At 39.1% G+C, this 16,537-nt stretch overlaps 1 protein-coding gene across 1 annotated transcript in view; it reads right to left on the bottom strand.

Annotated features, from left to right (window-relative positions):
* tmx3b (thioredoxin related transmembrane protein 3b) overlaps positions 1 to 16,537 on the bottom strand; it is a 209,146-nt gene that overhangs the window by 163,228 nt on the left and 29,381 nt on the right. The window contains exon 5 of the mRNA XM_051683054.1: positions 14,515 to 14,560. Within this exon, the coding sequence (XP_051539014.1) occupies positions 14,515 to 14,560 (46 nt within the window). The remainder of the gene's footprint in view (positions 1 to 14,514; positions 14,561 to 16,537) is intronic.

The following is a 16,537-nucleotide window of genomic DNA, read 5'->3' as shown; positions in this document are numbered from 1 at the left end:
TTTGCTTTTCCAAGTCCACAAAGCAAGTTCATTTCCCGTTCTAAACTAAACTATATATATATATATATATATATATACACACAATGAGTACTTTATAGATAAATTTGATATTTTATTGATATTGATTTCTAGATAACTTTCTAGATCAGGGGTCGGCAACCTATGGCACGACACCTCTAGATCACTGTGTGACTGTGCTGACACCTCTAGATCACGGGTGTCAGCACAGCCATTGACAAGGAAAATAAAAAATGGCACTCCATGTCAAAACGGTTGCCGATCCCTGTTCAATATAGACCTGATTTAAATAAAAAATAATACCTATATTGCTTAAGAAATGTATTGCAGTTTTCTTATTTTATCCTATTATTTCTCAAAATCCATGTTATTTTAAATAAATTAGATTTTACTTTATTTTACATTTACACAATTTTGACAACTTCCTGTGTGGTGCACTATTTTTTTTTCTTTTGCATTTTTATGTCTTTCATCTATAATGAATAGAACTTTGAATTCTCTAACCATGTTGCCTTGCATTTTAATAAAGTACATGTTATTTGAATCAAGCTGAAGCTACCTAGGGCAGTCCAGCTGAAAGATGATTTGCGCCCACCTACCATACCAGGGTAAAAAAAAAAAAAAAAAATTCCCTTCGCTATGCTCCACCCCCCATGGTTACGGTTGCTCACACTGACAAGCTCTGCAGATCTCCACAAAAGAATGAATGGGAGACTGCCGTGAACGGCGTGGTTTTTTGCAACATTTTCATAAACAGAATGGATATATTCTTAAGTGGGCAGGAATGTAGAGTGACATTGTAAGACATTTATCTTTTTTGTAGCATTTTTTGTAACAGACATTGATAAATTACACAGAAATTTGATTTAAATCAGCAGAGACTGTGAATCAGAATAAAGAAAAATGATCATCACAGTCACCTGAAAAGAGAAGTGTAATTTGATAGCGATTACGCACCTGATAATATTAATATAGGTGAAGAGAACTGCTTATAATGTCTCATAACACACTCATTTTGATGCTGTGAACTGTTTATTTACTATAGCTTTTACTATTACATGGATCAATACATAAATGAATTAATGTTCAGTTATTAGCGTTCATTTACCTTGGAGGAAAGTAGGTGTCCTCGCTGATGTTATTCATGCTCATTTGGAAATGAGGACTGACAGAGTTTAATCTATAGTATGCTCTTCTTGACATTTAAAGTTATTTATTTATTTTTTTAAAGAAAGAAATACATTGCTTGTATCCTCTCTGGATACCTCATATTACAAGTGACCCGGCAACATCGGGTTTTACATTTTTTAGATCCTTTTGATAAAATCCTGCTTAAAACTACTCAAACACACACCACTCCTGTAGTCTCTCACTGGAAATTAGCAAACGTGTGTCAGGGTAATAGCGGCCTGGCAACAGTTGCTAAGACAGTATTGGTCAGAAACACTTTTAAGGTGGGGCTTAGTGAAGGGTCAACAGACCTTATTCACAGCAGCACCATCTTTGACTTTTGACGACGAGGGGGCCAATGATAAACATACAGTCTCTACAATGGGTTGTACTGCTGTTTAAAGTATTTTTGGATCTTTCCAAAGAAAAAACATTGAAAAAACATATTTTCAAGAACATGTCACGTGACGCCATGCGAGGATCGGACGTGTGAACAGTGAGCTCTGCGCACATCGCTAGTTTTAATACTTTTTATGACATAAACCAGTGAGATTCGATACACTCTGTTCCATAACTGTTCTAGGAGGACAAAACAATGCTGAACATGTCGGCAATGCTGACGAAGGTCGTTGCTGACTTGGAGGATCTTGCTCCGATACGTCGATCGATCACTGCCATGGAGGCGAAGTTCACTGATGTGGTTACAAGAGTGGGGGATGTCGAGAAATGGATCGATTACCTGGAGTCATCGGAGAGGGAATTATCTGCTAATCCGCTAGCAACCAAGGTGGATTTGGAGCATGTTTGGGAGAAGTTGGAGGACATGGAAAACCGTAGCCGGCGGAATAACATCTGTATCGTTGGAGTCCCGGAGGGAGTAGAGGGACAGGATACGGTGAAATTCCTGGATGGGCTCTTTCCGAATCTGCTCGACATAGCAGGCCATAAGCTGGAAATCGAGTGAGCTCACAGGGTTCCTGCTTGGCGATCCACGGAGGGAGAAAGACCCTGATCAATTCTGGTCAAATTTCTGAGATCATCCAATAAAGATCATGTTACACAAGGCAAGGAGTAAAAGGAAGGCATTCTTGGAAGAACCACCACATTTTTTTCTTCCCAGACTTTGCGAACTCGACGAGAGAAACGTGATTGATTTAAGGAATGCAGGAAAAGTTTATATCAGCGGAAGGTCACTTTTGTAGTGATATTACCGGCCAAATTAAGAATAGATGCTAAGCATGGCCGTAAAACATTCACATGCCCAGAGCAAGCGATGTCCTTCATAAAGTCAATGGAGTAAGTCATCTTGTGGTACTCACGTTACAGCCGAGTGGACCAGCTCACTGAACATTTGCTTGACTGTTTAAAGAATCTGCACACTTTTTTTTTGTGCTGGTTCCACCTATCGGTTGGAGTTTATTTTGTGGAGTGACACACCTTCAGGACAGTTTTATGGATGAATCTAAATGCTCTTTGTGTTTATTCCACCTATTGGCTAGAGGTTTTTTTTTTTTTATTATTGATTATCTTTTGCTGTGTAATTCTGTCTCACAAAATTTGTATAGAAACACCAGACTTGAGCAATCTGACACCAAGCTTGTCGCGGGAGCTCTCGTAGGTGTGCATGGACTGTTTGAGTTTGGAGGGATGGGTGCACGTTTTTCTTTTTTCTGTTAATTTGGCTCTGGGGGATGTTTGGGTTTTGAGGGTTGCACTAATGTTGGAATGTGGTCTTTATAATCTTGTTTTTGACACACTATCTTTTTTTACTTATATGTCAAAATGGTTATTTCTCTTCTTAAGTATAAGAAATATGATATAGTGTTTCTTCAAGAAACATACCTTTCTCTGCAGGAAGCTGAAAAATTTGGAAAGATATGGGGTGGGCATTTTTTTTTTTTTTTTATAGCGCTGGCTTGAGTAAGAGCAGGGGAGTCATTACACCGATAAGTAAACACTTACCATTCAAATGTCTCAAACAGAGTGAAGATAAATTAGGAAGAGTCGTTATTGTTTTAGTTGAAATTCAGGGACAAAGTCTTATTTTGGCTAATATTTATGCACCTAACATTGAAGATCAGGGCTTTTTTATAGATCTTGAAGGGATGTTGCAAGACGCTGGCACCCCTCATGATATAATACTGGGAGGAGACTTTAATCTTTTGATGGACTCGGTCCTTGATCATAGTGAGGCAAAAGTGTGCAAGCCCCCTAGGACAACATTGACGTGTAAAAATCTTGGTCTTATAGATATTTGGAGACTTTTGAACCCATCTGGTAGGGACTATACATTTTTTTCATCAGTCCATAAGATTTACTCTAGAACAGATTTTATATATAAGTCCCTCATTTAATCTGTTGTTGATTGCTCAATTGGAAAGATTTTAGTCTCAGATCACGCCCTGGTGTGTTTAGAGGTGTTGCCACATATGGAGAAAAAGAAATCATATAGTTCTGGGCTCCAGACTAAAAAAATTACTTAGGAGCCATTGTTTCCTAAACTGAAACATTAAGGAGCCAAATGGCTGTTTTCAGTCACCAAATCACAGAATTGCTCGATTTAGATTGCTGTTCAGAAACAAGATAGAAAGCAGAAGAAAAGGAAGACAGCTGATAACCCATTAATCTGAGATTTAATAAACAGTATACAGCTGAGAAGATAAGTTAGTATTCCCTTTTGTCTCATAAATGTTCACACCCCTTTCAAAATGTATATAAATATAAGAGATAAAAGATTTGTTTTTAGTAAGTAATGCTCTTCAGAATCTACATTACAGATAATTACATAAAGTAATTTAGTATGCATATAGTAGTGTGTTGTCTTCTTGAGCATCAATATATGTTTGCACCTTGTGTAATAGTTTTGCAAGTCCCTCAACTGTCCTAAGCTTGATCTCGTATCTCATACATATATATACACACACACATATACATATATATATATACATACATATATATATATATATATATACATACATATATATACATATATATATATACATATATATATATATATATATATATATATATATATATATATATATACACACATATATATATATATACATACATATATATATACATATATATATATATATATATATATATATATATATATATATACACACACACACACACATACATACATACACACACACACAGTTGTGCTAAAAAGTTTGCATACCCTTGGAGAATTGGTAATATATGTACCATTTTTAAAGAAAACATGAGCATTTGGATTTAAAAAGATATCCAAAGCCTTGAAAATGCCAGTCAGTACTGTTCAATCACTTATTAAGAAGTGGAAAATTCGGGGATCTCTTGATACCAAGCCAAGGTCAGGTAGACCAAGAAAGATTTCAGCCACAACTGCCAGAAGAACTGTTCAGGATACAAAGAAAAACCCACAGGTAACCTCAGGAGAAATACAGGCTGCTCTGGAAAAAGATGGTGTGGTTGTTTCAAGGAGCACAATACGACGATACTTGAACAAAAATGAGCTGCATGGTCAAGTTGCCAGAAAGAAGCCTTTACTGTGCCAATGCCACAAATGACAACACCTTGACACGCCTCACAGCTTCTGGCACACTGTAATTTGGAGTGACGAGACCAAAATAGAGCTTTATGGTCACAACCATAAGCGCTATGTTTGGAGAGGAGTCAACAAGGCCTATAGTGAAAAGATTACCATCCCCACTGTGAAGCATGGTGGTGGCTCACTGATGTTTTGGGGGGTGTGAGCTCTAAAGGAACGGGGAATCTTGTGAAAATTGATGGCACGATGAATGCAGCATGTTATCAGAAAATACTGGCAGACAATTTGCATTCTTCTGCATGAAAGCTGCGCATGGGACGCTCTTGGACTTTCCAGCACAACAACGACTCTAAGCACAAAGCCAAGTTGACCCTCCAGTGGTTACAGCAGGTGAAGGTTCTGGAGTGGCCATCACAGTCTCCTGACCTTAATATCATCGAGCCACTCTGGGGAGATCTCAAACGTGCGGTTCATGCAAGACGACCAAAGACTTTGCATGACCTGGAGGCATTTTGCCAAGACGAATGGGCAGCTATATCACCTGCAAGAATTTGGGGCCTCATAGACAACTATTACAAAAGACTGCACGCTGTCATTGATGCTAAAGGGGGCAATACACAGTATTAATTAATTTAATTTAAGAACTAAGGGTATGCACACTTTCATTTTTTTCTTTGTTGACATGTTTTGTTTTATGATTGTGCCATTCTGTTATAGCCTACAGTTGAATATGAATCCCATAAGAAATAAAAGAAATGTGTTTTGCCTGCTCACTCATGTTTTCTTTAAAAATGGTACGTATATTACCAGTTCTCCAAGGGTATGCAAACTTTTGAGCACAACTGTATATTAGTGCCTAACCGATATTAAACAATGCTATAGAATTGGTGTCATTACATAGTTTGTCCAGCAGAGCGCTCCGACTCCATGTTTACAGAGCTGAGTCTGAACTGACGGTGGCTCTGCAGACAAGGTGGAGCTAAACGATGCGGATTTGAGCGGCCTCTTCCCGTTAAATCGCTAATTAGTTTGTGAAATACATACTGGAAAGAAAATAAAAAAAATTACCCCATCATTTTATATAACTAATATAACGTTAACCCTGTCCCTGACAACTATGTCACTCATGTTTATCACATCTGTTTGCTGTTAGCCAGCTATAGTTTATCAGTGCAGTAAGTAATGTAACAGATTGAAAGGTAAACATCAGAGCATCTTTCTGCAGCTCAGCAGACAACGGTGCGGTGGTGGATTGGGTGTGGTGAGTGCCGATTTCACGCTTCGCTGTTACCTAGTTGGTGAGACACAATGCTGGAAAATAAATAAAGTTCATCTTTTACTCTCCGTGGCAACACCGTAGCTCCTAAGGGAAACTTTTGGCTAGATATATAAAACAGAGATAGTCTTTTTCTATTCCCTCAGTGAAATCTGCTGGTGTTGAAATATTTACGTCGGCCATTGATATTAATAATGTTTTTAAAGAATTCTATCTTGATCTCTATAGTTCCATGTCTTCATCTAATGATAAGGAGATTAGAAACTTTGTGGAACCATAAGAACTCCCTAAACTGATGACTGAGCAAAAAAGTTCTCTTGATTCTGAGATAACTTTGGAGGAGCTTGGTGAGGTAATTAAGGCCTTGCCTACAGACAAGGCTCAGGGGCCAGACGGGTTTGCCGCTGAATTTTTTAGATCTTATGCTCCACAACTGGCTCCGCTTTTGCTAGAAGTTTATACAGAATCATTAAAAAATGGAAAGCTTCCGCCAACCATAACACAAGCCCGGATCAGACTGATTCTTAAAAAGGACAAAGATCCAAGCAAGTGTAAGAGTTACCGTCCAATTTCCCTGATCCAGCTAGACGTTAAAATACTGTAAAAAAAAAAATTTGGCAAACCGATTAAGTTATGACATCACTTATACATATTGATCAGGTGGGGTTTATTTGGGGCCATAACTCTTCTGATAACATTAGGCATTTCATTAATGTCATGTGGGCAGTAGCGAATGATCAGACTCCAGTCGCTGCCATCTCACTTGACGCCGAAAAGGTGTTTGATATGGAAGAATGGGATTATCTTTTTAAGATTTTGGAAATGTATGGGTTCGGGAATACTTTTATTGGGTGGATTAAGTTACTTTATAGACACCCGTTAGTGGCGGTACAAACAAATGGATTAACTTCAGATTATTTGACTCTGAATAGGGGCACCAGGCAGGGTTGCCCTCTTTCCCCCCTCTGGAACCATTAGCAGCCACGATAAGAAAGGAGGATGATTTTCCAGGGGTGGTGGCGGGAGTTATGGCGCATAAGCTTTTGATTTAAGCAGATGTTATTTTATTATTTGTCTCCGACCCTAACAGATCTATGTCTTGCCTCCACAGAATTATTAATTCCTTTTCTAAATTCTCAGGATAAAAATGAATTGGTCTAAATCCGAAGCTTTAGCTCTGACAGCGTACTGCCCGGTATCGGCTTTTCAGCCAGGTGACTTCCAGTGGCCCAAACATGGCATTAAGTATTTGGGGATTTTATTCCCAACAAATTTGGGTGATAAAAAGGTTTTCAAGCGATGTTGGTAGATGGGTTTCATTACATTTATCTATGACTGGGACAGTTAATGTTATTAAAATGAATTTTATTCCAAAATTCAACTATCTGCTACAATCTCTCCCTTTAGATTTCCCCAACTCTTATTTCAGGCAATTTGATAGCATAGCAAAGTTCTTCATTCGGAATGGTAAGCGTCCCAGATAACATTCCAGTAAGTTACATAGGCCGATTGACAAAGGTGGGCTAGGCCTACCCAAGATTTAGTTTTATTATCATGCTTTCGGGCTCAGACATCTGGCTCATTGGTGGCTTCCACCTGAGAGAGCCCCTCCCTGGTTTTGTATTGACAAGGAAGTTCTTGCCCTTATTGCACCATTGCAAAGCCTTTCTATCAAACTAACTGGAGAAGTTAAGTTACACCCAGTTATCTCGCATTTGCACTCAGTATGGACAAAAGTGTCCAGAGTGTTTAATTCAGACATTTATTTAAATGTTGCTTCGAGCATATGGCTGAACCTAAAATTATGTATTAATAAGTCCCCTTTCTGCTGGACAGAGTGGATTGTGAGGGAGGTTAAAACGCTTGGTGACCTATAGGAGAGTGGAGTGCTGAGGTCTTTTGAAAATATGGTTCAACATTTTGGAATTCCCATGTCTTTAGGTATTTACAGCTGCGCAACCTGCTCTGTACTATTTTTGGGAGTAGCATACACCCCCCCTAAAGCGGCAGATATTTTGGGAGTGGTGATTACTGTTTTTGGAAAAGGTCATGAGGCATCAGTGTATTACTCCCAGCTTCAACTTCTCTCAAGAGATTATGGGAGAAAGATTTAAACTTGGTATAGTGTGGGCTAAGATTCTAAAAAACATCAAGTCTACATCTAGAGATGCAAGGGTATGCCTTTTGCAATTTAAGATTTTACATAGATTCTATTGGACCCCCACTAGGTTGTACAGGCTTGCTCTTAAAGACATGCCCAGCCGCTGGCAATGCCAATCAGAAGATGGGGATACAACCCATGTTTTTTTGGTGGTGTGTTAAGATCCAAGAATTTTGGTTGAGGGTTCAGAGTTGTATGTGTGACATGTTGGGCACTCAAATTTCATTTTGCCCCAGACTCTGTATTTTAGTTGATGGGGCAGTCATTAATATAGGGGATAAATACATAAAAAATTGGGTCCTAGCCAGTGTTATGATTGGCAGAGAGATCATTCTTAGGGGATGGAAGTCAGCTGGAGCGCCCTCATTTCAAGAGTGGCACACAAAGATGCGCAGGGTAGCGGCATTTGAAGGAATGTCATATAGACGGCTAGGTAACATGGATTTATTTAATAAAAAAAATGGAACAATTATTTAACCTTGTTAGATGGTTCTCAGGGAGGGGCAGTGGAGGGAGATTTGTAGTTTTAAATGTATGATTTTATTTGTTTTATATATTCTTTTCCGATTAACACTTTTTAGTGCCACTCAGCTGCAACGCGAGTACAACAAGATGACCCACTCACTCCATTGACTTTATGAAGAACATCGCTTGCTGTTGGCATGTGAATGTTTTACGGCCATCCTTAGCATCTATTCTCAATTTGGCCGGGAATATCAGTGCAAAAGCGATCTACTGTTGGTGTAAATGTTTCTTGCATTCTTTGAATTGATCACCCTTCTCTTGTCAAATTTGCAAAGTCTGGGAACAAGAAAATGCTATGGTTCTTCCAAGAAAGCCTTCCTTTACACCTCGCCTCACATAACAAGATCTTTATCGGATGATCTCAGAAATTTGGCCATAATTGATCTGGGCCTGTCTTCCTCTGCGGATCGATGAGCAGGAACCCTGTGAGCTCACTCGATTTCCAGCTTATGGCCTGCTATGTCGAGCAGATTCGGAAAGAGCCCATCCAGGAATTTCACCGTATCCTGTCCCTCTGGGATTCCAACGATACAGACATTATTCTGTCGGCTACAGTTCTCCATGTCCTCCAACTTCTCCCAGACATGCTCCAAATCCACCTTGGTCACTAGCATATTAGTAGATAACTCCCTCTCCAATGACTACAGGTAAGCGATCCGATTCTCGACATCCCCCACTCTTGTAACCACATCAGTGAACTTTGCCTCCATGGCAGTGATCGATTGACGTATCACAGCAAGATCCTCCAAGTCAGCAACGACCTTCGTCAGCATTGCAGACATGTTCCGCTTCTCTCGCTGCATTTTCCGGATCTCTCTGACTATCAATCAATCAATTTTATTTCTATAGCACATTTAAAAACACCACATGTTGACCAAAGTGCTTCACATTATAGGATAAACGGATCATATACATACAGAATGTAGAAAATACAATAACACATAATAAAATAAGCAACCCACATTAAGCACAGTTAATAGCAATGAAAAAAAGGTGAGCCTTCAAATAAGATTTAAAAACATCGACTGATGTACAGGACCTGATATGTAGTGGAAGGCTATCCAAAAGCCGTGGAGCTGCCACTGAAAAGGCCCAATCTCCCTTTGACTTAAGATGGGACTTGGGGTTCGTTAAAAGTAAACTCTGCGAAGACCTTAATAGTCTATAAGGCATGTGATGCTGAAGGAGATCCGTAATATAGGGAGGAGCCATGCCATGTAATCCCTTAAAAATAATAAAATCTTAAACTGAATAATAAATTTGACTGGAAGCCAATGAAGAGATGCAAACACCAGAGATATGTTGTTGTGTTTTTTTGTCCCAGTCAGAAATCTGACAGCAGCATTCTGGACTAACTGCAGACGTGACAGTGAAGCATGAGAAACGCCACAGAGCAATGAATTGAAGTAATCTAATCTTGAAGAAATAAAAGCATGTATAACAACTTCCATGTCCTTAAAAGATAAACAGGGTTTCAATTTCGTTATGTTCCTTAATTGAAAGAAACCATCTCTGACCACAGAATTGATGTAATTATCAAGCTTTAAATCAGGGTCAAAAATTACTCCAAGACTCTTAACTTGGTCGTGTAATTTAAAAGTAAATGAGCCTAAATCATTAATTATGTGTTTGGTAGAGCCAGGTGGACCAAACACCACCACTTCAATTTGATTCATTTAGGTGAAGAAAATTCATTGCCATCCACTTTTTGATATCATTTATACAGCAGATAAGGGAATCTAACGCAGAGTTGTCCCCAGTTTTTAAAGGAAGATAAACCTGGGTATCGTCAGCATAACAGTGACAGGAAATATTATGCTTTTGACAGATTTGGGCCAAAAGCAGCATGTATAAAGAAAATAAGACTGGGCCCAAGATTGAGCCTTGAGGAACCCCACAGGTAATGGGAGCCGGGGAGGATGAGAAGTCCTCAAGTTCAACAGAAAATGTCCTATCTTTAAGAAAAGAGAAACATTTAAGAGCATTCCCCTGAATCCCTGCCCACTGTCTTAAGCGCCTCAAAAGGATTTTGTGATCTATGGTGTCGAACGTGGCACTGAGATCAAGGAGAACTAAGATTGCATGACTACCTGAATCAACAGCCAGCAACAGGTCATTAAATACTTATAAGAATGCAGACTCTGTGCTGTGTTGTGCTCTAAACCCCGACTGAAATTTGTCAAAAATGTTTTTCATTTAAAAAAAAAAAAAATGAGAGAGTTGATGGTAAACAACATTCTCTAAAAATTTTGTTAGAAAAGGCAGTTTTGATATAGGTCGATAGTTTATTAATGCTGTTGGGTCAAAGTTGGGCTTGCTTAAAGCAAGATGGGACAGTACCCTCTGCCAGACTGCAATTCACTATTGACAATAAACTCAAGCCAACTACATCTAGAACCTGGCTGAGGAGGCGAGGAGGAACAACATCTAAAAGAACATTGTGCAGGCTTCATATGCAAAACTAAATCCATTAAATGGGATATTGAGACTGGTTCAAACTTACTAAAAAAGACAGCAGAGAGAGGGAGATTCGAGGGGTCTTGGTTATGGTCGGAAGATGAGATGCTAGCTCTAACAGCAGCAATTTTATAAAAAATAAATAAATAAAAAAAGAGAAAGTTCACAAGCTTCAGTAGTAATATCTGGAAAAGTACTAATAACAGGATTTAGCAAGTATTTATTGTGCTAAATAATGCTTGAGGCTTACTAGAATTAGTTTTAATAATATTGATTTAATAATAAACTCGATTGTATTAATCAGAGGGGAATTTTTATATGCCTCAGAGAATTTGCTACTTATTGAGGGATTTATGGAACGAACACGTTTGCCTAACGGCTTTGAATTAGTTAGACAATTCGGAAGAGGAAAAGACAACTGGCTTATGATCAGAGAGACAAAAATCATGTCCACATTAAAAACAGGGACACTCAGAGACAAAACCAAATCATGCATATTAATTTGCTTGAGGGTGGAATTTAAAACAGACTGAGTTAAGTTAAAAGAGTCAATTAAATGTAAGAACTCTATTACCATAGGCTTGTTTGGACAGCACACATGAATGTTAAAATCACCCAAAATTAACAGACAATCAGATTGAGGTACAACAACAGCTAGAAACTCAGAAAATTCTTGAATAAAAAGTTTGTTGTAATTCGAGGGACGATATATGAGTGCACAGGTGACAGGGAAACCCAAGTCTATATTGAACAGCTGCAATTCAAAACTAGAATAGTTTTCTGCCATTAACAAACAGCATTTAAATTGGTTCTTGAATAATGTTAAGATTTAGCCAGGTCTTGTTGTGGCTTCCGCCACCTCTGTGAAACATCACTCTTGAAGTCTTAGGGTTTTGATGCCAGAAGATAGACTTTATTATCAGAGATAGCAAAGCCGAGTTGCTCCCAGCACAACTGACTTTCTGTATTCAAACAGGCCTATATACACATATTCACCTAGGGCGTGACCAATACACCCCATACATTTTGTTCTGTGTCTTTAGTCTGCTTAGAAAACATTAAACTATGAGAGAGGACCCTCCCCATCGGGAACCTCTTTACGGGGCCTTATCCTATATTTTCTCTAGTGTCAAAACATGAGACTCAAGTTTACCATATATGAGTACCATATGTGATTACACATTCCATTTTCAGGGGCCTCATTCCCACAGGCCACTAAACACACCCAAACACACAGTAAAGTCCATGCCTGACCTTTAGAAATAATTGTAGACAAAAATGGCTATATTTACATTGATTATACTTGATTAATTTATATTTAACTTGATAAAAATATTCCACAGTCAAGTTCCCGAGATGAAATAAAATAATTCAATAAAAATGTCTTATTTGAAATGGACCTGACATTTATTAAGGCCATCTTTAATTTTATGTCAGTTACTGAAAAAAGAAGCATTGATTTATGGGCTCCTCAGTGAGACAAAATTCAATGTTCAAGGTTGGAGGGGTTTACTCCTCTGCAAGCATGGCGTCTCAAAGATTCGCATCTATACGTTAATCCAGTTAATTCCAGGTGTTCTGGAATAACACATCGAAGAAAAGAGTACCTTAGTTCATGGATGCCCAGTGAATAAGTTTGTCCTGGTAAGGAACCACGCTCGAAGCCAAGGGGTTGGAATATCTGGAGAAAACTCTGGTTGATCTCAGCCTCACCAGAACACCACCTCTCTTCCACAGTTTCATATAGCGTTTCTATTAGTGGAGAATACAGTCCGGTATGCAGCAAAGGTTCGCTGGTAGTTGTGCATAAAAGAGTGCAACGGCTTTTGTCCTTTAGGATTCCAAAAGCATACGCCTGGAGCAGAGTTTCGAATGTTCAAGAGACATTCACGGTCATAGCTCTTGGTACAAACAGACAACAACAAAGCAGGAAAACAACAGGAAAAACATAGAATAGACACCAGTTGACGGCTAGCCGACAGACATGCTGACGCCATCTTCCTTTTGCAAAAAGACTAAATCGACTCCCAGGCTCGCGGCCTGCTTGGGAGCGTCAGCGTCATGTCTCCAGAGCCCAAGGATTTTGAATTCTTTGACATATTGTCCTCCTAGAACAATTATGGAACAGAGTGCATTGAATCTCATCGGTTTATGTCATAAAAAGTATTAAAACTATCAAAGTGCGCAGACCACCTGAGAGAGCAATAAAGTTCACACTTCCGATCCTCGCATGGTGTCATGTGACTTTTTAATATATTCTTAAGTGTTTCCTCTTGTCTGTTTTTTTCTTTTTCTTTTTTTATTTATATTTTTAGTTTTTATCCCCTTTTCTCCCAATTTGGAATGCCCAATTCCCACTACTTAGTAGGTCCTCAGGGTGGCGTGGTTACTCACCTCAATCCGGGTGGTGGAGGACAAGTCTCAGTTGCCTCCACTTCTGAGACCGCCAATCCGCGCATCTTATCACGTGGCTCGTCGTGCATGACACCGCGGAGACGCCACATGTGGAGGCTCATGCTACCCTCCGTGATCCACGCACAACTTATCATGCGCCCCATTAAGAGCGAGAACCACTAATCGCAAACACGAGGAGGTTACCCCATGTGACTCTACCCTCCCTAGCAACTGGGACAATTTGGTTGCTTAGGAGACCTGGTTGGAGTCACTCAGCACACCCTGAATTCGCGACTCAAGGGGTGGTAGTCAACATTTATTTGTATTTGTATGCATGTATACTTTCATTTTGTGTTGGACCGTTTGTAGTGGGGGGGGGGGGGGGGGGGGTTAATGTTCAGGGGGAGGGACATATAATTTGATTCTGTTTGTGTATGTTCTGTTTCTTCAATCCTGTTTTTTTTAATCAATAAAATGTTAAAATAAAAAAAAATAAAAAATAAAAACATTCAGTAGACAAAAAAACTCCAGACAACACGAGTTGCGGAAAAACAGATGTGACCTAGGAGCTTTTTACAGCTTTATATAGTGCGTGTCATTGAAGAGATGCAAGTCTATCCCTCACAGCCTTGTTGTCATTCCCATTAAAAATCAAATATGGTGCTACCGTGAATAAGGTCTATTGTTAAGGTCGATCATTTGCCTTGCTTTTACTGTGAAAGGGCCATTTATAGCAGATTCGTTTCACATTATTGCATCGCCTCTGGTGTGTAAAGGCCTATAAATTGTCTATAAAAAAAATAAAAAATAAAACGGTTTCAATGATTTCTAAAAACTGATCAGACCCTGTAGAGCAGATAAAACCACTATTTGATTTCATCCTGTCAAAAACTGAATTAACAAACAGCACTCAGCTGAAGACAAAACTAACAGCAACAGTAAAGAGGCATACAGGTAAAATGTTTGTGAAAGACTTACAGTTTAATCGTGGGGTATCCTCGCACACCAAACTCTGAGGCCACACCTACATGACACAAGACATTAGCAACATTAGTCACTGTATGGAATAGCATTAATCTTTGTTTTCACAAAAACTACTGGAATAGCCAAACCTGTTAATTAGAAGGGAGTGTCCACATGTACATTTTTTTAGCCATATTGTGTATCAAACATTATTTAAGCACAACTTCCTCTAAAATGTTTAAGAAATGTAGCAATGAGTTTAAAATAATCTATATAAATTATATAAATCGCTCTTAGTGCATTTTAATATATTAACGAATTAAAGTCTAAAATATTACATCACTAGGGATGCACCGAAATGTTGTTCACTGAAAATGGCATAAAATGCTATTTTAGTTTTGGCCAAAAGAGAAGAAAAGGCAAAAAATATTTGCCGAAAATTTGAACAGTTACTTAAAAATCCGGTAACAGAAACACTGACATGGACAAAAAGCTTTATTTATGTTGCACATTAAAATCCACATCCTCAGAATTGAAGTGATCGCTCTGTTGGTCATTATCGCATTAATAAAGAGTGTTTTCCAGTGCTCCGGTATTGTGTGCCATAGTCGTTACTGTCAAGCTCCAATATGACATTAAAGAAACATAAAAGCACCATATTCAAAGTCTCTTAAAGCCATACAACAGTTTTGTGAATCGCAAAAGGATGTGTTTTTGATAAGTAAATATACAGTCTACATGCTCAGCGTGCTTCAGTGAAGGATTGCTGCTCTGTTGTTGACACACACGTAGCACGTGCATGGCTCATGATGAGCTGTGGCTCACAATATGTGAGTGCTCCACATGAACGCCATCTCCGATGCAGATGCTTGATGGTTCGGTTAGCTTAAAACATATATTGAGAACAGCACCAGAGAAGCATTGTGAATGCATGAAAACTTTGTTGAATTTGCCAGTGACGATCTGCACCCAACAATCGCTGTACATGGTGCGATCATGTTTGGTGGCTATGGTGAAGACGGAGACACTATACAGCTCTGGAAAAAATTAAGAGACCACTGCAAAATTATCAGTTTCTCTGGATTTACTATTTATAGGTATGTGTTAAAGCAAAATTAACATTTTTGTTTTATTCTATAAAGTACTGACAACATTTCTCCCAAATTCCAAATACAAATATTGTCATTTAGAGCATTTATTTGCAGAAAATGACAACTGATCAAAATAATAAAAAAGATGCAGTGTTTTCAGACCTCAAATAATGCAAAGAAAACAAATTCATATTTATTTTTAAACAACACAATACTTATGTTTTCAATTTCTGGTTCAGGTCTGGAGATTGGGCTGGCCAAGACAAGGTCTTGATCCAGTGGTCCTCCATCCACACCTTGACTGACCTGGCTGTGTGGCATGGAGCATTTTCCTGCTGGAAAAACCAATCCACAGAGTTGGGGAACAATGTCAGAGCAGAAGGAAGCAAGTTTTCATCCAGGATAACCTTGTAAGTGGCTTGATTTATGCGTCCTTCACAAAGACGAATCTGCCCGATTCCAGTCTTGCTGAAGCACCCCCAGATCATCACTGATCCTCCACCAAATTTTACAGTAGGTGCAGAAACTGTGGCTTAGGTCTCCGTCTAACCATTAGACGACCAGGTGGAGGATCGGTGATGATCTGAGGGTGCTTCAGGCTGGAATCGGGAAGATCCGTGTTTGTGAAGGAAGCATGAATCAAGCCACGTACAAAGTTATCCTGAAAGAAAACTTGCTTCCTTCTGCACTGACAATATTCCCCAACTCTGAGGATTGGTTTTTCCAGCAGGACAATGATCCATGCCACACAGCCAGGTCAATCAAGGTGTGGATGGAGGACCACCGGATCAAGACCCTGTCATGGCCAGCCCAATCTCCAGACCTGAACCCCATTGAAAACCCCTGGAATGTGATCAAGAGGAAGATGGATGGCAACAAGCCATCAAACAAAGCCGAGCTGCTTGAATTTTTGCGCCAGGAGTGGCATAAAGTCACCCAAAAGCAAT

Source organism: Myxocyprinus asiaticus, chromosome 41 (genome assembly GCF_019703515.2).
Source record: "Myxocyprinus asiaticus isolate MX2 ecotype Aquarium Trade chromosome 41, UBuf_Myxa_2, whole genome shotgun sequence".
NCBI lineage: Eukaryota > Metazoa > Chordata > Actinopteri > Cypriniformes > Catostomidae > Myxocyprinus > Myxocyprinus asiaticus.
This window is presented reverse-complemented; position numbering and strand designations above follow the sequence as displayed.